This window comes from Diceros bicornis, chromosome 13 (assembly GCF_020826845.1).
Source record: "Diceros bicornis minor isolate mBicDic1 chromosome 13, mDicBic1.mat.cur, whole genome shotgun sequence".
In the NCBI taxonomy this organism is placed as follows: Eukaryota; Metazoa; Chordata; class Mammalia; order Perissodactyla; family Rhinocerotidae; genus Diceros; species Diceros bicornis.
In genome coordinates this window covers 51018928-51040884 of record NC_080752.1, presented here as the reverse complement: position 1 = coordinate 51040884, position 21957 = coordinate 51018928, and the positions used below count along the sequence as shown (strand labels likewise).

General features: G+C 48.0%; 1 protein-coding gene across 1 annotated transcript in view; it reads left to right on the top strand.

The window, feature by feature from the left end:
- The window catches only part of GRIK3 (glutamate ionotropic receptor kainate type subunit 3), a 221393-nt gene that overhangs the window by 113177 nt on the left and 86259 nt on the right, over positions 1-21957 (top strand). Inside the window, exon 2 of the mRNA XM_058553711.1 lies at positions 18068-18244. Within this exon, the coding sequence (XP_058409694.1) occupies positions 18068-18244 (177 nt within the window). The remainder of the gene's footprint in view (positions 1-18067; positions 18245-21957) is intronic.

Sequence of the window (21957 nt, the reverse complement as noted above, 5' to 3'; positions counted from 1 at the left end):
GGGGCTGGCCCAGGAATTGTAAATTCAGGACCCGGCTTTATGCGGAACCTCAGGCAGAGCAGCAGGGAGGGAGAATTAGAGGTCACGAGGCGCATCCACTATGTGCCTGGCCCTGGGCCAAGGGCTTTCTGTACATCATCTTCTCTAACCCACCCAGTAGCACTGGGAGGTGAAATGCCCATTTCACAGATATAAAAACTGACGTGTAGAGGGCGTGAGTAACAGCTGGTTAGTGGCTGAGCTGGGACGTGAATGGCACCAAAGCAGTCTAGCCCCAGACCACTCTGCTCTGGTTCTTCTAGGGAAACTGAGGCATTAGATAAGTGAGCCAGCAGGGCAAGATGAGCTCCCGGAGCTGGGGCACACTATCAGCCCAGATGAGCTGCAGGGGCATATGCTGCAGGGGCTAGTATGCTGCAGCTCCAGGGTCCCCTCCCAGCCCTGCTCAGCCGTGGTCCTAGGCCTGCGGCAGGGCTGAGCGGGGTGGGATACAGGCCTTGCTTTTGAGAACTGGAGGCCAAGCAGCATCCACGTAGTGTCTGCGGCTGCAGCCTGCATGCTTCTGCTGACGGTCAGGATGGAGCTGGCTGTCCGGCTAGGAGGGGTGTACCGTCCCTTTCCCTGCCCCATGCGCCTCTCTCCTGAAGATGAGGATGCTCGCCTGCAACACGCAGGGACTGGGAGGCCCTGGGCGCTGTGCTTTCCCACAAGACTCTCCAGTCCTCCGCTGCTGGACTCGCTGGCAGACCCAGCGCCTGCCGGGAGACACTGTGGGGAGGCAATCACAATGTGTCAGCTGTGAGCAGAGCACAGCAGCGCTGGAAAAGAGCAACAGTTCCTCAAGGCAGCGTGTCTTTCTGAGTCAGGGACTAAGAAAAACTGATGCCTGGGAGGAGCCTGCCTGGCGGGCAGGGGTAGGGGGTGGGGCTGGAGTGGGAGGCTGTGCGTGACCACACCTGGCCCCTGCCGGCTTGCTGAAGTCAGCAGGCTCTTTCATGCTCCACTCCTGCTGTTCCTCTGCCCATTCAGCGCTTTCACTCCTCAGCTCAGTCAGCTTCTACTCACTCTTCAAGGCCCAGTTTAAATATCACCTCCTCTAAGAAGTCTTCTGAGATTTCTCCTGGCCGTTTTCATCCCCTAAGACACTTTGCATTTATCACAACAGAGCAGTCATCACCTTCATTGTTTATTTTTTTATTTGACTCTTCCTCCTTCAGTCTATGAGCAACCCAAGCAGACGAATGACTTATCTGTTTTTCTATCCCCTGCACAGAGAAGGTACCAATGAACATTCGTTGCATTGAACTTCCCTTGGAGAGTCATAAAAAACAGTCCCCTGTAGGCACCCGCTATCATCTTTTGTAACAGGAAGGTTGGTGCCTGAAGGGCAGGAGCTTGTTTGCTTAGGTCAACACTATACCCCCAATGCCTGGAACGGTCCTTCAGCACATAGTAGGTGGTCAGTGAATACTCAGTGAATGAATGAATGAATGAGAGAAAGGCTGCTCTGAGGGTCCGTCACACAGGGCCAAAGATGTGAATTTTATCTTTACCTGCTCAGTTTCTGAGACTGTGCTGAGTACCAGATGACACATCCCTCAAAGTCCCTGCAGTCTAGTTGGGGGACTGACATGGAAACAGTGACAGGTGAATGCCCAACCAAAGACTGAATCCATCAGCATAGTTAGTGCGTTGGGAGGACATACCTGGACGCATCTGGGTTCCAGGTGTGAACCGCGGGGAAGTTACTATTGCACGTGGCCCTCCATTTCCTCAATCGTAACATAGTGAGAAGCTAATACTTAGGGATGTTGTAAAGATGAAACAAGATGATGCTCGTAAAGCGGTACCTGATGCGTGAGAAGGGAGCAGATACTTTGTCGCCATTAATAAGAAACATAATGTCATGAGCAAAGGCATCAAGATGTGGCAGTTCACGGTGTGGTGGAGAAACTGATGTGACTAAACTACACGTTGCATGGAGAGGTTTGGGGGGAGATAAGGCAGAAAGGTAGATGGGGGCCAGATTTATGAAGACATTGAAAACGAGGAAGAGAACTGGGGCGCTGATCCTCTGGGCGGGAGGAGGCCCGGGAGGGTGTGAGGCAGAGCCCTGGCACTGAGTCTGTGCTTTGGGATTGACTGGGGCAGACGTGTGGAGGGTGGCCTGGGAAAAGAGAGGGTGGAGTGGGGGAGAGCGTGAGGGGGCTGGCGCGATGGTGCGGGCGTGAGCTGGAGGGTGATGATGGAGATGGGAAAGACAGACCCCAGTCATTTGGGGGGCAAAGAGGGATGAGATGGGAGATGAAGATGACACGGAGGTTTCCAGCCTGGACCACTGAAGGGCATTGGTGCCCTTCCCTGAGATGAGAACCCCAGGGAAAGAGGAGGTTTGGGGAGAAAATGCTGCATTTGGTTTCAGCAACGTTGGGTTGGAGATATCGTGGAGGACTTGAAGTTAGATCACAAGACAGAGATCCTGACCCAGACAAACCTGCTTCTTTATCCACAGCATGGAGGCTGCCAGCCTGTCATCCAAAGCGACAAGCATTTGGGAGCGGTACGGAACACCCCTCTCCTGGGCAAGGATGACAGGCCGCCCACCCAGGCACCAGCAGGGCCCACTCTGGAAGGAGGCATTTACTTGATCTGTCTTTTTGGAAAACGAGATTTCACCTGTTTGATTCTCGTGACCTAATTCCCTCTCCTTGGAAATACATACCTGAAGTTTTGTTGTTGTTGTTAATTATAACCTTTTAATGCAATGAAAGAATTAGCTGGAAATGACTGAGCCCACAGTGTAGAATGAGAACCATATACCATTTACCAAGTAGTTAAACATAAATCTAGCCACACTCATTTATGAAGAACCCACAGATTTAAGGACCGTGTGGGCGCTGGCATTAACTCCCAGGTGAGTTCCTTTCCCCGATGAGGCTTAGTGAGGAGATTCCATATTGGTTCCGGGCTTGATGCTGTATTCCATCACGCGTGTGCTGTTTAGAGTCTTAGTCTCCTGAGTCAAACCAGAGCCGGTGTAACTCCAGGATCTGCAGAAGCAGTGCGATTTTGGACATATCACTAACCTCTGAGCTTCAGTTTCCCCCTCTGGAAAAATGAGAATAATAGTAGCATCCACCTCATAGAGCTGTTGTGAGGATTAACTGAGCTAATGGGTGGAGAAGGCTTAGAACACAGGCTCAACGGAGTTAGTGTCTCTCCTTACTGTGACTGTGACTCCTGAACTGCTTTGGTCCCCCTGCTAATCCACACCAGATGGTTATGCAGAAAATTCCGTCTTTGCATTTGTTCAAAGTGCAGGGTTTAGCGGATGGTGTCTTTAAACCTGTATTATAAAAATTCAAGCTGCCTCTTTTCTCCATGGCTACTGACGGTCCATGCAAATTCGGGGCTTGTACCTCTGCTCAAGTTCTGTGAATGTACCTGCTGTCCTGCCTGTTAAAATTGCCCTGGGCTTGCTGAGTGGCCGTGACTAGAGGGGACTATGAGTCTTTCTGGCTTTTGGCAAGAAATGTTCCACTTTCTGATCTGGATGTTCCTATAAGGAATCTCCCCCACTGCTTAAAACTTCAAATTACATTTTTATTTTCTGTGGTGTCCCCTCTGCCACCCCGAGGCAGCAGCTCTGGCTAAAAGCTGCCATCCACGTGTTACCTCCCCAGAGTTTTGTCATTTAGCCATTTCATGCTTGCTTATACTTGTATGTTTCATACATATTCATTTATAGTTGAGAAATATGTATCGAGTGCCTACTATGTGCCAGGCACTGTTCTAGGCACTGGGGAGAAAGTGATGAACAAGCTCTGGATGCTCAAAGAGCTTATGTTCTAGTGGTGGGAGTGGGGGACAGAGGCAGACTGTAAACTGGATAACAAATAGATATTTGAGATAATTTCTACCTGCATTCAGAGTTTTGGGGAAATAAACCAGGTGTTATGGGGTAGAGGTCTCCCCTACTGTTAATCCGCTGTGTGCCTGGTGCTTGGCACACGGGAGGTGCTCCTGAGTGTTTGTTGAATGAAGGAAGGGCTGAGAGGATGCAAGTCTCTGTCAGCGGTGGCGGTGGGAGACAAGGTCGCCTGGAATTCCTTTGTAGGAGCTGAGAGCTTGTGAAGATGTGAAGCAGTCTCATTTGCTAATGATCATAATTAAGCCGGAATCTCTTATTTCAACCTCATGCCTTGGGGGGAGAGGCACAAATCATGGGGCTGATGAATTGGCCCCCCATGCTTCCCTCCCTGCTGCACCCCTGTCCCGGCGAGATGTATGTCCACACCTGCCCAGGTGCGCGCACACGCACTCAGACACGTGCTAATGAGAGCCTCGTGGAGCAGTCACACCTCTAAGCTATGTTAAAAACAACCAGTCACGGACATCCCAGAATCAATCCAGTAAAACACAAAACCTGTCACTCTGGGCCCCTGGTATGGAGTAGATCAAATACTTCTGCTGTCATCCTTTCTTCATTCTTTCTGGAGCGTCTCTGCTGCTCAGGGCTGGGGACCAGGTGTGTGAGGCAGGCTGCGATACGAAGGCTCTAGCCCTGGACCTCCCAAAGTGTGCGTCCAGCAAGATGCTCTGCCAGAAAAGGTTTCCACAGTTGTCAAGTAAGTTTGGGAAACGTTGCTTACTCTACCCCCTCTCAGGCTGCATGTGAGCTGAGTAAATGCCCGGAGAAGTCCTGCAGCAAAGAAACCTGCTCAACTTTGTTTGACTTCTAGTTTCCCAAACGTTCGGAGGACTTTAGCCTGTCTGCACACTGGCTGCGGTTTCCTGGCGTCACTGAAATAGCAGGGACACGATTTTCTCTCCAGCCAAGCCAGAGGTGCCCATTCTCCGTTCTACCCAAGGCAGCATAGTGGAGGGAGTCAGAACCAGGGCAGGGTGTGAAAAGAAAGCGAAAGGACACGTCTCCCTGGGCAGGAGAGAGGAATCTACTGTTACCAGCTGAGGAACCCTGGGCTCCCACATTGCGGTCCAGGCACCAGGGGGCTGCAGCCTGGGGCCGCACTGGTGAGCAGGGAGCTGTGGGAGGGACCAGAGGGATGTCAAAACACAGCTGCGCTGTACCGTCTAGTTCCAGGACGCCAGTGCAAAGGCACTAGCTGAGACCCCAGAGGAGGTCGGAGTATGTGAGCAGGAAGTGGACCTGGAGCAGCTTTGGCAGCATTTGTGTGGGGTTATTTGGGGGCGGGGGGCGGCTATAGGGTGGGTGGGCTGAGGGCAGACACCTTTGGTGGATTCTGGCCAATGGTGAACTGTGCTGGTATTTTCAGCATCTTAAAGTCCTACCTTTGAGAGCTCCCACCTGGGAGAGCTTATCCCAGAGTCAGGGGTCAGGGGGCCGGGAGGGGCATTGTGCTGTGCGGCAACGTTTGTTGTCGCTGCCTAATAAAAACAACACGATTTTTTTGCTCTACGAGGCCCCTTTCTGTCACTCCAGCAGTATTGTCGGAGAAGAAACAAAATACAGAAGTGGAAGTTGATTCTATAATTAGTGCAGTTTCTTCACTGTTCATTCAGGATCTCCAGAGATCAATTAGCTTGCTTTTAAGCTAAAAGGCATCTGAATAAGTATTTAACCTGCGTAGCAATTGATATTTAAAACAGATGAGGATGAGAGTAATAATGCAGAATGAGCTGGCTCCTCTCTCCTCCGCTGATTTCCCAGGTTCTGCTCCCCGTGCCCCTCACCTCTGCCCACTCCATATCTGCGTGGCCTTAGATGGGCCTCCTGGCATTCTCAAGGCACGGCTGTGGGCGGGCAGGCTGGTGCTGAGGGGCTGCTGGGGGCAGGGCTGTCCTCCAGATGCTGACACCACTGTGGAGCAGGTGCCTGGGATTTGGAGACGAGTCCCCATTAGGGCTGGTAGTAGGTCCCCCCAGCCAGGGAGAGATCCTCTCCATAGCCGCCCAGCCTCGTGGAGCCCTAGCCATCCGTGCAGGGGCAGGGGCCTGGCAGGGTGCTGACTGAGGGCACCTCAGCCTCACTTTCCACGTCTAGTAAGAGCCCATCATTGTCGGGGCTGGGGTGGGCGATGTTGAGAACTGCAGACCTGGGTGTCCTCCTGGCTGGGCATCTTCATGGCAGCTGGTCTGAAGGATATTTGTGTGTTTTTTGCTTTGCCACTTAAGTATCAAAGTCCTGAACTGGAATTAGCTTTTTAAAACAAGCAGAGAGAGCGTGTGTGCACGCATGTGTGTGTGTCCATTGATGTGCACTTATATATGCATTTATTTACAAACATGTCTTGACACCCGCTCTGTGCTAGATAGCGTGTTAGGCATTGCGGGCAGGAAGGTGATGTCAGGACTACGAAGTTGTATCCCCACCCTCCAGATGACCACAGCCTAACGGGGGAGTGAGGGGCGTACGACACATCATAACACCTGTGAGGGTACAGAGGATGAATTCAGAGCTCAGGGAAGGTGTCTTAGTTGGGGACCCCAGAAGCAGGCCCTGTGACACGGTTAGGCTGTGAGTAGTTGACCTGGGAGGTGATCTCAGGAACCAGGGTGACGGACAGGGAAGAGAGACGGGGAGGAAAGAAAGCGAAGAAGGTGCGTCAGCAGCTGGGTTACACTGTGGGCGACTGGGGCTCCACCCCGCTGGGGCCTTTGAGAAACTGGGTAGATCGTGCCTCGGAATTGTGCCTCTGAGGGGTGAGAAAGCTGGGGTTCATCCACCTGTTCCCTGCCTCCTGGGTGGAGGCTCTGCTGAGTTCATATCTCCCTGGCTTTTGTGGCCTGACCCGCACTGGCCACGCCTGTGCCATTGCCAGAGAATGTCCCAGGTACAGAAAGCGCTGGGCGTGCAGAGGAATGTGTGCACGTGGCCTCTGCGTTGGGACAAGGGCATAAAGACAGTGTCTGCCACACAGGCTCAGAAGAGAAATACGGAGGCCAGGTTTGGAAAGAGGCAACAGAGAAAGAGGGCGTGACGATTCAGGCAGAGGAAGAGCACAGGGGAAGGGTCAGAGGTGAAGGGAATGGTGGGGAACGCAGTGTGGGCAAAGGACGTCCTGCCTGGAGGAGCTGAGGCCGGAGGAGGTGGGGCTGGACCCGGAAGGGCCTCGAATGCCAGGCTTCAGTCTAGTCTTTCTGCTGTGGGCATGTGTGCGTGAGGCTGGGCTGTGTAAGATGGGACACCCTCCCCCACCAGTGTCTCTGGGAGCCCCGCCTGATGATTCTAGGTCTTCAGTCCTTCGGCCCCTCCAGCAAGGACGCTCACTGCTCGCTGGGCCCCTCCGCAGCCCCCTTCCAGCCCATTCTCCGCCTGCTGACAGCCCATCGGTCATCAGGGTCTCTGGGCAGGACGGGAGCCTCCAGCCATCCTCCCGACACGGTCGATTCTGCAATATTTGACTTGCGTGTCCCTGAGTTGTACAGACAGAGCTCCGCATATCACCAGATCAATTAAAACAACTGCCACCAGGCCCCGGAACTCAATCAGGAGCCCTCCCCTGGGGCCCCAGGGAGTGCACATTCTCTGCTCGGATCTGCTCTTTCTCTGGATGCCCCCGTCTCAGTTAAAAGCCCCCAGGTTCCCTGTCACCTCATAACTTCTTACCCTTACCAAGGGCTTATAATGTGCCTTAGATGATTTATGCCATTTAAGCCTCAAAATCGCCCTATGTTGTAAGTGCTATTGATATCCGTGTTTTCAGAGGATCAAACGGAGGCACGGGGCAGTGAAGGGACTTGCCCAAGGTCACGCGGCTGGAAAGCAGTGGGATCCATTCTAACCCGGGCCGTCCGGCCACAGAGTCCACACACTTGACTGTATTTCCATCCTCATCCAGACTCTGGGGTTGTCTCTGATGCACCCTCTCCCTGGCCGCCACTTCCCTCCCTCATCTCCTCTCTGACCCTGCAGCTCCCCTCCTGCCTGGAGCCTCCTTCACTCCCTCCCGACGGCTCTGCCCTGGCACACACAGGTCCTCATCCCCGTGACACCCACCCAAGGCCAGTCTCCCCCGCCGGCTGCCCTACTCCCTCCACAGCTCACCTCTGAGCAGGTCAGATGCTGCCTCCTCCATGAAGACATCCACGACCTTCTCTCTTCTGAGTCTCCCCAGCTTTACAGACTGTTCTTATCACGTGGAGAGTTTTACTCTTAGAGTGTTTGTATTTGTGCCCCGCCTCTCATCTCCACTTCCAAGCTGTGTGTTCCTGAAAGGCTGGGAGTGTGCCTGATCTCTCTCTGACTCATCCAGTGCCCAGAATCGTGCTTTGTTCACTGTCGTAGCCAGTAAACTGCCTGGGGAATGAATGAGTAAATGAATAAGTGACTGAACAAACAAGAGGGTAGACACACGTACTCCTCGTCTCCCGTTCCTTGCCCACAACCTCAGAAAGCCCATCCCTGGACCTTTTCTGCTGGGCACTGCTTACCTTTTGTGAACCACATGCCATGCCCAGCGGAGAAAACCAGCCAGCTTGTCCCCTGATTCTTCCTCCTGCTGAGACAAGGGCAGAGAGAGGCCCCAAAGCAAGTTCCGAGGCACTGCCAGGGCCGCCGAAGGGCTGGCTGAGGCACAGTAGAGAGTAGAGCCTGGTTCTTCCAACCCACGGGCTGCACAGAGCCGCAGGGGCCCTGGCAGGGAGAAGAGAGAGCCCTGATCAGAACAGACAGGGAGGCGGGCCCCTGGAAAAGGCTGTTAGCAACAATCTCACTGATCAGTGTCTCAATTAATCTCTACGACACCTTGGAAACTTCAGAAAAAGAACAAAGCGGACTAGAAAAGAAAGAGCAGACTCAAGCCCTGGAGGACAGACGGTGCCCGGGCCTGGGTGCTGGAACGTGAGCGTCTCTGGGGACCCAGCCGCCTGCAGCACTCTGCAGGCCCTGCATGAGTCTCCCAGGCTCACTGTGCTCAGAGCTAGGCTGGTTGGGCTGCATTTACAAGGGTCCAATTCAAGAGCACAGAGTTCTTCAAGAAAAAGAAGAATCTCAACAGACTTCAGACCAGCCCATACAGTCCTGAGGTCATAGGCAAGGGACTCAGCCTTCTGCTCCCATCTGCCCTAGGGCCTGTGCCTTGGGGGGCCTTTAGGGACATCTGCCCAGAGGGAGGGGGCCTGACTCCAGGACCCTGGCTCTTGATGATGAAGCCGTGGCACAGCAGCAGTGACAACCCTTCCTCCTGGTTTTTGAGGCTACATTCAGCTTGACGCAGGCCACCACAGGATGCTCACCTGGGAGGCACGGAAATTCCACCTTTCGGGCACATTTCCAAAGATATAAAAAGCAACCTTAAAAATATGAGCATTGATGCTTGGGGTATTCAGAATATTTCTTATAACATATGACAACGTATCATAGGAGAAGGAGCGAGAAGGAAGTTGGTTCCAGTTGGCACAGCCAATTCCATCCCACCTTCCCCAGCCCTGGCCCTGAGTTGCACCATCCATAGATGAGGTTAGGCATGAGCAGTGGTTTTCATGCTGGGCTTAGTGGAGCCCTGAGGGCTCCAGAGCCTTCTCTGGAACTGTGGCATCAAGTCTGTAAGAGCCCGGATGATGGAAATGGGCTTGGGCGGTGGTGTGCTAGTAAACACACTCTCCAGAAGAAAAGTGCTAATTTGTAGCATCCGCTGATTTCTGTGGTGTAAATACTCTCACTGTGGCCCATTTCAAGCTGCCAATGGTTTAATAACTGGCTTTCAAAATTCCTGAAAATTGAATTATTGGCTCTAGCAAGCTGGTTTTGGTTGCAGAAGAATATTTGTCATTGAGTAGTTTTTACAACATCCTTAGCCTCCCTGGGACTCAGTTTTCTCTTATGTAAAATGGGGCAATAATAGTTTCTATCTCATGTGGTTGTAGAGGTTCCTGTGAGTGTTAAATGAAGTGGGTGGAAAGTGCTCAGCATCATCCCTGACACATCATCAGTTGTTGTTGCTGTTATTATTATTATTTGTTTTACCCATTGGGCTTCCACTCAAGACTTTGTTGGAAGAAAATGTCCCAGCTGCACCCGTGCTCCACCCCTGCTTACATCTTCTGCGACCCATCACACACACACTCACACCCCATCCCATTTTCTCAGCAGCCCTGGTGTCTCTGCTCCATTTTATTAAAGCAGAAAGCAGTGACAATTATTTTCATAATGAACTGGCTCTTCAAATTAATGCCAATTACACTATGCAATCATGATTAAGATTATGCATTAATCAACGGTGCCAACCTACTTATTAGCCTCTTTAAATAACGATCATGAGGAATGTATGGGAAGGGAGAGAATGGAGAGCAGCCAGTTGAATGGGGGAGCAGCCTCCAAGCGGGGCGAGGTGCTCTCTCTGGGAACCGAGACCCAAAGCAGCCTTTCTTCCATGGGGCAGAGTTTGAATCAAAACCCCGGCCCATCAGACCCTGAGCTTCCGAAGACCCCTGCATGAAAGGGAAAGGGGGTGAGAGGATCCAGAAGGGAGGGGGTGGAAGAACCTTAATGGTTTATCACTTGATGAGATCCAGTGCCCCCTTCCTCCAAAAGCCCTAAAGGATAAGTGTGGTTCATACTTCCCCTGGAGTAATGTCACCCCTGCCTTAGGTTAGGACCCCTAGATGCAGAGCCTCAGGCAGGAGTTCAGATGCCCAGGGTTGATAGAGAGGAAGAGCGCTCTTTAGGAGAACCCTGTAGGGGACTGAGCAAAGCAAGATAGAGAAGGGGACAGGGCTGGGGGCAAAGATGTGTCCTCAGGTGAATGCAAGGTGGGGGGTGTTGGGAGGGGCTCTGGAGCATGCATGCACCATAGAGTTAGGCCTACTCTGAGGCAGGAGGAACACCCTTTTGAGCCCCAGTATTAGTCAATCATTGGCTGCAGACTGTCCCCAGGGCAGACGCGAGTGGTGTGACCTTCTGGGCAAGGTGGCTCCCGTCAACTGAGAACAATTCCCTAGAGGAAAGGGCAGCCTATGAACGGAAGCAAGATTCAAACCCAGGTCTGCCTGCGTCCAGAACCCGCTCTCTGAACCTCTATGCTGAACCCAAATATTGGCTGCCTGGGTGTCCCAAGACATTCAGACTTTTGGAGTCACCTTGCCCTAACACATTCGAGTAGAATGACTCCCATCCTTGCACTGAGTTGGGGGGTTGGGGGGGGCCCCAGCAGTGCCTCTGAGAATGCTCCAGGCTTCCAGTTTCTCCTAACCAACTCTTGTTCCAAGTTCCTTCTCTGCTGAATTTTCCGTGTCCTCTGTCATCCCACCTCTTGTCCGCTCTCTGCCCTGTCTCACCCTGTGCTGGGCACTGCCCGCCTGCCTTCACTTTCCCCAGAGAGCACAAGCCGCTGTCAGCTTTCTGAGGCAGACTGTGCTACAGGGTGGGCTCCCACAAGGAAGGAGATGACAGCACAGTGCAGGATAACTGAAAACTAAGTACCAGCCATCACGTGTCAACACAGCCCCTTCCTGCCGTGGCCTCACCCACCTTTGGGCCTGGGGTATATTCTCCTCCTCTTTCTCCCTTTTTGGGCTCACTTCATAACTATTCTCTTTCTCTTAGGCCCTTCTCTCCCATCCTCCCCATTCAAACACCCAACATCCCATCTTTGTTTCCTTTGCACAGCAATTCAGTACTATCATAGTCTTACCTTCTCCGTCCAGGCCCGAACGCGCTTTTACCTCTGAGATAAAGACTTCCCTCCCCCTAGAAGAGGGGACAAACTACAGCCCTCTGGCCAAATCCAGCCCACCACCTGTTTTTATAAATAAAGTTTTATTGAAACACGGTCACACCCATTTGTTTACATGTGTCTACACCCATTTGTTTACATGTGTCTACACCCATTTGTTTACATGTGTCTACACCCATTTGTTTACATGTGTCTGCACCCATTTGTTTACATGTGTCTTTCGCTTTCATGCTACAGTGGCAGAGGTGAGTGGACCATCTGGCCCACAAAGCCAAAAATATTCACTATCTGGTCCTTTACAGGAAAAGTTTGTCAACCCCTGCCCTAGAATGTGGAAGTTCAAAATTCGTTTTGCTTTTCTTTAAACAGCCTTGCTTCTCTCCTCCTTTAAGAATTAACGTTTATTAAGTCGTCACCGTGTGCCTCGCGTTTAGCTACATTGTTTTCTTTCTTCCTTGCAACAATCAACCCTTTGAAGTATGTACCCCATTTTGCAGATGGAGAAACTGAGTCTCAGAGAGATTGAGTAACTCCCCCCATGGAGAGAGCTACGGTTTGGGCTGAGGTGTGGCTGTCGCGGGAGCCTGAGTTGAGAATCTCTCTGCTACTGTGTCTAACAGCCCAGTGCTTATTGTCAGCTGAGTGCTGCTTCTTGAGAGCAGGGGCCCAGGGCTGACTTTTCTTGGTGTCCCAGCGCCCAGGGACAGGTTGGCATGTGGCAGAGATGGGTGGGTGTTTGTGGAACTGAATTGTGTATCCTCTGGGCTTGGGTCTCAGTGGCTTGAGACGGATCATCACCCTTATGACATATTAGCCCCTCTCTCTCTCCTCTCCTCCCTTCCTGCCAAGGTCTGAGAGGCAGGTGAGGAGGTGTGAAGCCCTAGGAAATGGCTCTTTGTCCCATGACCTTTGACCTTCCTTTGGGATGGGGGTAGGTAATGACCAGACCTCTCCCCGGCTCTCTTCGAAAATTTTTTTTCTAATTTTTACATTTTAAGATAATAAAAATAATATATATTTATTGTAAATAATATGGAAAAATCAAGAAACTACAAAGAGCAAGATTAAAAGTATCCACAAACCCTTTCTACCTAAAGATACTCATTGGTAACATGTTGGTACAAATCCTTCCAGTCTTTTTTCTATGAATACAGATATGTGCTTTTTGTTTGATAAATGAGTATCATGCTGTAATATGATTTTGTTGCTTGGGGGCGGGGGGGAAGGATGAGCATTTTCTATGTCATTAAGTATTCTAAAGCTGTTTTTATTACCAAAGCTCTCACAAAATGCAGAGGACCTGGGAAAAGAAGTACTAAGTAAAAGCAATCCATCATCTTTTTACTTTCTAGAAAGAACCTCTGTTAACATTTTGATGTATGCCCTTCTGATATGTCCTTTTTGATTTTAATTGGAATTGCATTAAATTTATAAATTAATTTGAGGAGAACTGACATCTTTACAATATTGAGTCTTCCCTTCCAGGAGAAAGTTATGTCTCTCCATTTATTCAAGTCTTCCTTTATGACCCTCAGTAAAGTTTTGTAGTTTTCTTGATATAGGAATTGCGTGTTTATTGTAGAGGATTTTATTTTTTCGTTGTTGCTTTTGTGAATAGGGTCTCTGTTTTTCCTTATAATTCCTCACTGTTTATTGCTGATAGGTAGGAAGCCTATATGTTTTTCTATATTTGTATGCTGGCCCCTTGATGAGCTCTCTGTTTAGTTTCTACCAGGTTTTCATCTGAATCTCTTGAGTTTTTAAGAGGACAGTAATAGCATCTGCAAATAATGGTAATTGTGTCTTGTTTCTGATTGCACTACCATCATATGTTATTTTTGTCTTGTTTATACCATAATTTTTTTAATATAAATTTTTGTTTTTTTTTTTTTTTTTGAGAAAGATTGGCCCTGAGCTAACGTCTGTTGCCACTCTTCCTCCTTTTTCCCCCCCAAAGCCCCAGTAGATAGTTATATGTCATAGCTGTACATCCTTCTAGTTGTTCTATGTGAGACGCCGCGTCAGCATGGCTTGCTGAGTGGGTCCATGCCCAGGATTCGAACCAGCAAACCCCAGGCCGCCGAAGCAGAACGTGCAAACTTAACCACTAGGCCACTGGGCCAGCCCCTATACCATGATTTTAAAGAATATTTTATTACAGAGAATGTCTGTCATATACACTTAGGGGCAATGGTATAATGAATTTCCATATACCCACCACCCAGCCCCATCAACCAGCAACCCCTAGCCCCTCCTATCTGATCTGCACCCCTTCCCATCCACCCCTCCCTTATTATTTCAAAGCAAAACCCAGACACCATATCATGCCATCCTCTACTGTGACTGTTAATGCCTACAAGTTGTTCTGCCCTAAGAGTGGGTTTTAATATATTAAGTAATCTTCTACTTTTGGACATTAAGTTGTTTCTCTTTTTTTCAATATTTTGTCAAGAATATCTTTATACATAAATGTGTTCCTGTATCTCTTTTTCTAAATTTATATTCCTAGAAATGGAATTACTGGATCATATGGTATTTTGATCATTTATTTTCATTTAAATACATACACACAATCACATGATGGCTTTTCTGATTAGAAGTATAACACATGTTCACTGCAGAACTTTTTGAAAATACAGGAAAACACAAAGAAGGAAATTAAAGTCGCTCGTAATCCTACCACTCAGAGAAAACCCCTCTGAACGTTTTGGGATGCATTCTTCTCATTTTATTTTGTGTGCGTGCTCAGTGTGTTTATGCACACCCGCACAGATTCACATGCATACACGCTATGTGTTACAAATTGTAAGCCTGCTGGAGTACTAGGGGGCAGGGGGAAGATTTATTTGTTCACTGGTGGAGAATGGGTAAATAAAACGTGGTGCATCCATAGAAATCCGTCTGTCGGTTGTCATACTGTGGCGGCTGCACGTTGCTGTGAAGCTGAAAGCTAGGCCACCAGGATTTCAAATACCAGCAGGGTCACCCACGGTGGACAGGTTTCAGCAGAGCTTCCAGACTAAGACAGACTAGGAAGAAGAACTTGGCCACCCACTTCCAAAAAAATGGCCGTGAAAACCCTGTGAATAGCAGCAGAGCATTGTCTGATACAGCGCCAGAAGATGAGAGGATGGAGCAAAAAGACCGGGCAGGGTTCCACTCTGCTGTACACAGGGTCGCTAGGAGTCAGAATCAACTCAGCAGCACTAACAACAACAACATCCATAGAAAGTAATATTATTTAACAACAAAAAGGAATGAAGTAGAGATGCGTGCTACGACACGGGTAAACCTCAAAAACATGCTAAGGGAAAGAAGCCAGATGCAGAAAACCACAGATTGTGTGATTCCATTTATATGAAATGTAGAGAAAAGACAAGTCTCTAGAGACAGAGAGTAAATTAGCGGTTCCCTGGGGCTAGGGGTGCAAACGATGATGGCCTGTAAGTGGGCTCAGGGGATCTTACTGGGGTGACGGACACGCTCAGAAGGTGGATCGTGGTGATGGTCGGACAGCACAGTAAATTTACTAAAAATCATTGTACACTTACAACGAGGTGAATTTTGTGGAATTTCTTAATGTAAATAACACCTCGATGAATGATTTTTAAAAAGAACAAAGGTTTATTTGGAAAATACAGGGAAGCGGAAAGAACAAACTAAGAAATCTGCCACATAGGACTATTCCTTTGCGTTGTTTTGAAATGTCCCTGTTCTTACATCGGTGATAAAACGTCCTCCTCATCTTCCTTCTGCTCTTCCTCTTCTAACGTGGGGCCACACTGCGTCTCCTGCTTTGTGAGCCTTGTTTCTCACTTAAAAATACGTCATGGAGGGGCCGGCCCCATGGCGCAAGCGGTTAAGTGCGCGCTCTCCGCTGCGGCGGCCCGGGGTTCGCCGGTTCGGATCCCGGGCGCGCACCGACGCACCGCTTGTCAGGCCATGCTGTGGCGGCGTCCCATATAAAGTGGAGGAAGATGGGCACGGATGTTAGCCCAGGGCCAGTCTTCCTCAGCAAAAAAGAGGAGGATTGGCATGGATGTTAGCTCAGGGCTGATCTTCCTCAAAAAAAAAAAATATATATATATATATATACACATATATATATATATATCATGGATATTTCCCAAATCATTAAATTTTTGCTGCTATATGGAAATGTATAGCAAATGGCAGTTTATTTACGGTTTCTCTGGTGTTGGACTTCTCTAGATTCCCCTCCCCATACACGATCTGTGTGCCCATGGTTGCTGTTGGAGTCACTTCCTAGAAGCCGAAGTCTTGAGCCAAAGACATGAGCCTTTTTAAGGCTTTTGATACATTTCTAATGGCCATCGAGGAAGGCGGAGTATACCCGTTCCCGCTCCCACCAACGGTTAAGCAAGTGTGTTTCCAAGCACCCTCGGCAAAGCTGGGTGTTATAATTTATTTTATATGTCTGCCAAGGGGACAGGCAAAAAATGGTATCTCCTTGTTGGTTTAAATTGAGTTTATTTGATTATTAGGGAGGATGCACATTTCTTTATACGTTACTAGCTCCTTTGTATTTTTTTTTTTTTTCTTTTGCGAAACATCCATGCTCGCCTTTTGCACATATTTCTACTGGAGTATTTGTCTTTTTTGTTGAGTTTTAAGTGCTATTTATAAAATAAGAACATCAACCTTTATACTGCCATATATGTTACAAATATTTTTCTGAGTTTGCTGTTTGCCATTTATTTTTGTTTATGGTAGTTTTGATATATACTAGTTTTCTATTATTTCTGTGGAGTCATCAATCTTTCTCCTATGGTTCCTGACTTTATTGGAAGGCCTAGAAAGGCCTCTTTCACCTCAAATTGTATAATATTCACCTATGTATATATTTTTTTGTGCTTTAAAGTGTTTTCTTTCCTCCTTCCTTCCCTTCCTTTCTTACTATTTAATCTTTAATCCGTCTGGAACTTATTTTGATATATAACTTAAGATTGGAATCTAATTTAAATTTCTCCCAAATAATTGAATAATTGTCTCAGCACAGTTAATGAATAATTCATGTTTTACCTACTGGTTGGAAATAGCCACCTTTATCGTGTCTTAAATACTTATCTCTACTTGCATCTCTTTCTGGGGGCTTTTATCTCCTTCCATTGATCTATCCGTGTTTTCATATACCATTAGGACACGGTTTTAATTAGTTTGACTTCATGCTATATTTTAAATCTGGGCAGTGCAAATTACCTCTCATCTCTTTTTAGGCTGTTATCTCCTGTTTAGTCTTCCAGATGCATTTTAGAGTCACTTTTTCAAGTAAAAGATATATCCTTCTATGATTCTGACTGGAATTGCATTAAAATGAAAAATTAATTTGGAGCAAACTGACACTTCTACCCTTGAACCCAACCATCCAGGAACATGACACTCCTCCTCATTCAAGTTTACTCTTACGTCTCTCACTTAAGGTGTTTTTGTCATCTTTAATACCAGAATTGCACACTTATTTGTTTATTATTAGTTATTTAATCTTTTTGTCGGTATCGTAAAGGAAATCCTTTTGCTATTAAGTTTTCTTACTGGTTGTTGCTGATATAAAGAAACACTTAATTTGTGCTAACTGGTCATTTAACTTGACTCTCTTACTAGTTCTTACTGGTTTTTATGTTTAGGGATTATTTTAAGGGTTTTTAAAGAAGGCATTTATATCTTTCGCAAATAAGATTTTTTTCTTTCCAAGAGGTATGTCTCCAAATTCTTTCTCTTTCTTATTTCATTGGTTAATGGTTTGGTGTGAATCTTTACACTCCTCCTTTTTTTTCTTTAATGAGAATGCCTCTAGTGTTTCACCATTAGTGTGATATCAAAGGCTGATTTGAGCTAAAGATGCTTAAAGGAAGTAAGTATCTGTTCTGGTGCTAGTTTATTAAGCATTCTTAACAGCAGTAGATGTTGGATTTTATCAAATGCCTTCCTGCATTTTGTGAGTTGACCATATTTTTTTCCCCTTTGAACTATTGATGTGATGGAATGATATTCATAGATTTCTTTATATTGAACCACCCTTCCATTCCTGGGATACAACTTTATGTGATCATGGTATGTTATCCTTGTTACATTCTGGTAGATTCTACTTGCCAACCCTCTATGGAGAATTTTCATAGCAATGTTATTAAGTTGGTCATTTTATTTTAGTTCTGTCTCTCAGTCTCTGTTATCAGGAATTTGCTAGCTGAGTGAAATGAACTAGGAAGATTTCCATATTTCTTATGCTCCAGCACAATTTCTATGTATGTGAATTATCTAGGATATTATTGAACATTGGGAGGGGGAGAATCTTGTCCATAAAACCTTCTGAGCCAAGCATGTTTGTTAGCCGTACCCCGCCCCCACCCCATGCTTCCCCCAGCTGACACAATTTTACCCATCTCTCACAGGAGGAATCTTTGAGTATGCAGACGGCCCCAATGCCCAGGTCATGAACGCCGAGGAGCATGCCTTTCGATTTTCTGCCAACATCATCAACAGGAACAGGACTCTGCTGCCCAACACAACCTTGACCTACGACATCCAGAGGATTCACTTCCATGACAGCTTCGAGGCCACCAAGAAGGGTGAGTGTGCAGTCCCTGACTGCTCTCTTCTCATTCTGGGGAGGGGTAAGGCTGCATTTGCTGTCCAAGGTCCTGAAAACGGGCCAAAGCACGGGGTGGGGTTGGGCTTAGAGCTTTTTCTGTCTGGTTTCAGGACCTGCCTCAGTCCTAGTTCAGCTGAGGCTGTGTCATCCCCCAGGAGCGGTGGATTGCTCATCAGGAGTTCCCAGGCCACTGGCAGAGGCCGTGAGGGAATGAGGGACCATGGAGGGGAGTAAGAAGTGAGGGGTGGGGGCCTGAGATGGGGCTGGGGAGGTAGCCGTATGGAGGCCAGCCCAGGTCTCCAACACCTCTGGACCAAAGCTGGCATTTTTCAAACTTGTTTTTTCTTTAGTTGAAATCCTACCCAGAATATCAATATTTAAAATACATATAAAACAAATAATGTATAAGTTCAAATGTGCAACATTTACTAGCCATAAAAAGACTTGCTCAAAACAATGAAGCTGCTTCTATGGCTCCAACAATTTGACCGCAGAGGCTGTGATTGACACTCGAAATCTGACATTGGCCTCAGCATTCAATACGTTTTCGTATTTTGTTTTGGCTGCAAAATAACAAGAAAATCATAGTTCATAAAAATAAATTTAGTAAATCCAATTGAACAATTTTCCCCACACCTGATTATTAAAAAATAAAAAAAATAAATAAATGTTAGGTTGCATCCTGCATCATTGGTGACACATTTACAATAAACTCCAATAACTGCACAGAATGGACTAGAGAACTTTGTTCCAACATCCTCACACACACGCAAAAAAGGTAGCTGTCAAAACCTGAATGAGCAATGTGGCATATAGCACATTTGAGTATATAAGTGTGCTCTTCTGTTACTGTTTTTAAAAATATGGTTTATATATATTTAATTGAAATTAAACTTAAAGGCTTAGATAACTCTGGAAGTAACTTCGTAGAACCCTAGAGTTCCATGGAACTCCATTTAAAAATCTCAGGCCTAAGGAACCTCATTCCCAGAGAAGAATAGGTCATCCTTCCTATAATATGCTTGCTTTTCTCCTTCAAGGCCCTTGTCACAATTTGTAGTTAAATAATTGTGTGTGTTTAGTGTCTTTCCCCTTCTCTCCAACACCACTGAAAGGAAGGCTGTCTCTTGTTAACTCATGTAGCCTGGCACCTAAAAGACTGGTGTATGGAAAGTGCTCAGTGAAACGATCATTGAGTGAATCAGTGATGAATGGTGTGAGAATAGGGCATGGGAGCCTGAGCATCACTGCCCAGGATCCCTGTCAGCTGAGCTTGGGGACAGCGTCATTCACGCATCTTGGGAAGACTGAGGCCCATCCACAGGGGACCCTTGGTCTTCCTAAGGGGTTCCCAGTAGCTAATCGAGGTCTCCTGGGCTCCCAGGTGCAGACCTGCCGGGATGCTGCCTGCTGCTGGCTCTGTTTTCCAAAGCCACACTGTGGGTAAACATCTCAGCACAGAAAGGCAGCATAGTGTCGGCTTGAAGCCAGACTGCCTGGACTTGCACCCTGTGCACTCTGATATTGGTTGTGTGACCTTGGGCAAAATGCTCTGTGCCTCAAGTTTTCTCATCTACAAAATGGGCACACCTCTCTGAAGGACTTAGAACAGTGTCTGGCCCGTATGAAGTGCCATATTGGACTTTGCTCTTATTACATTGGCTGCCTTGCTCTCCACGCACTGAGCCATAAGGTCTGGGCCTCACACCGACAGGCACTTTCCCACTGCTGCCCCCTGTCCCACCTGCCCTGCCCCTCCTTGCCTTGTGCGCTGGAGGTTGGAGGGTCCCTGACATTGAACATGGTTACTGCTGACATTTTTGAGGCCACTGCCCTGAGTCTCAGAGCCAACCTGCAGACAGACTAGAGGCACCTCGCCCTGTTAGCCTCAAAGGGTGGTCCTTTGCCCATCACCCCTCTCCCCGTGCTGGCACGCCCTCCTCTCTGCCCGCGTCCTCCCTGCTCCCTCCCCAGCATGCCCTGCGGCCAACACTGTGCAGGCAGGTATCTGCCTCCCTGCAGAGTCCACGCTGGCACCCTCTGCCCAGCCTCATCCATCTAGAAAATGACTGAACTCAATCAAAACCGCTCAGTAAAAAGGTCAGGACACAGGACAAACGCCTGGAATCAGCACACAGAGGCCCACGTGGCCGCAACCCCCGCAAAGGGCTAGGCTGGGTCTTCTGTCCATTTTTTCTAAAAATCTCTAGAATAATATGACGACTCTCTAGTGGTTCACCTGCGATTCAGCGCAGGGACCTTCCCCAGCCAGCAGTGAGCCCAGGGCAGAGCTTCAGAGCCTTCCGAGGCACTTGCTTACAGGAACTTACAGTCCCGCACTTTGTGGAACTGCCAGGTGTTGAGTGAGCAGACTTGAGATAGAAACACCCAGCTGTGGATGGTCTAGCCAGACTGGTCCAAGCGACCAAAGCCACAGCCCCTCCCCAGTCTATACCAGGTCACGTGACTCGCTTGCTTAAAACCCCGGAAGGTGTGTCATTCTTTCCCCATTTCATCATCAGAGCCATGAGGGCCCATCCAGTCTAGCCCCAACGTGATCTTCCAGCCACATCTGTGCTGCTCGTTCCCTCAGCCTCTGGGTTCCAGCCATACCTGCCATGCTCAGGGTGCCATGCTTCCTCCACCTCAGGGCTTTTGCACATGCTGTTCCCTCTCCTTGTAATTCCCTTTCCCCATCCCACCTCTGCCCTGCCCTTTGTCTGGCTAACTCCTCCTCCTCCTCTCAGGGGAGCCCTCCCCAAGCCCCCAGACGAGGTCAGGTCTCCCTGCTTCCATGGTATAACACTGGACTTTTCTTTCACAACCCTGACCCCGTGTGTGCATGTGCGCGCGTGTGTGTGTGTGTGATTATGTGATCATTATCCATCTCTTCCACTAGATTACACATCCCTCTGCCTTTTCACTGTTGCACTATAGAATCATTGTTCTGACTGCTGGTGCCGTACACCAGTTTTGCCTGTTTTTGAACTTTATGTAAATAGAATACCAATGTGTACTTTTCTGAGTCTTGCTTCTTTCACCCTCCAATATATCCAAGAGATTCATCTATGTTGTTGAATATGACAGTATCTATTGTTCTCCATCGTTGGGTAGTGTTCCGTTCTATGAATATACCACGATTTTTAAAAATCAAACTTGCTGTTGGAGGTTTGAGTTGTTTCCATCTGGGGCCATAGAGTGGTGCTGCGATGAACATTCTTGTAGATGTCTTCTGCGTACTGATGTGCGCATTTCTGTTGGATACACACGTAGGACAGGCAGTGTGAGGTCATAGGGTGTGCATATGTTCAGCCAAGCAGTTTTCCAAAGATGCTGCATCAGTTTCCACTCCCTCCAGCGCTGGTTGGCGGTTGCAGTCTCTCTGCGTCTTTATTAACTCTTGGCAAAGTCTGTTTTATTTTCAAATTATTTTTAAATTTTGGCCATTTGGTGGTTTCTGTAGTGGGTATCTGACTGTGGTTTTATTTGGTATTTCCCTGATGACCAGAGATGTTGAGCATCTTTTCATATGCTAATAAATAATTTGAATCTTCTCTTTCCTGGAGTGCCTTTTGGAGCCTTTCAACCACTTTTAAAAATTGAGTTGCTTGTCGTTTTCTTGTTGATTCATAGGAGTCTTTATGTATTGTGGATAGGAGCCCTTGGTTAGCTGTATGTATTGCATATATC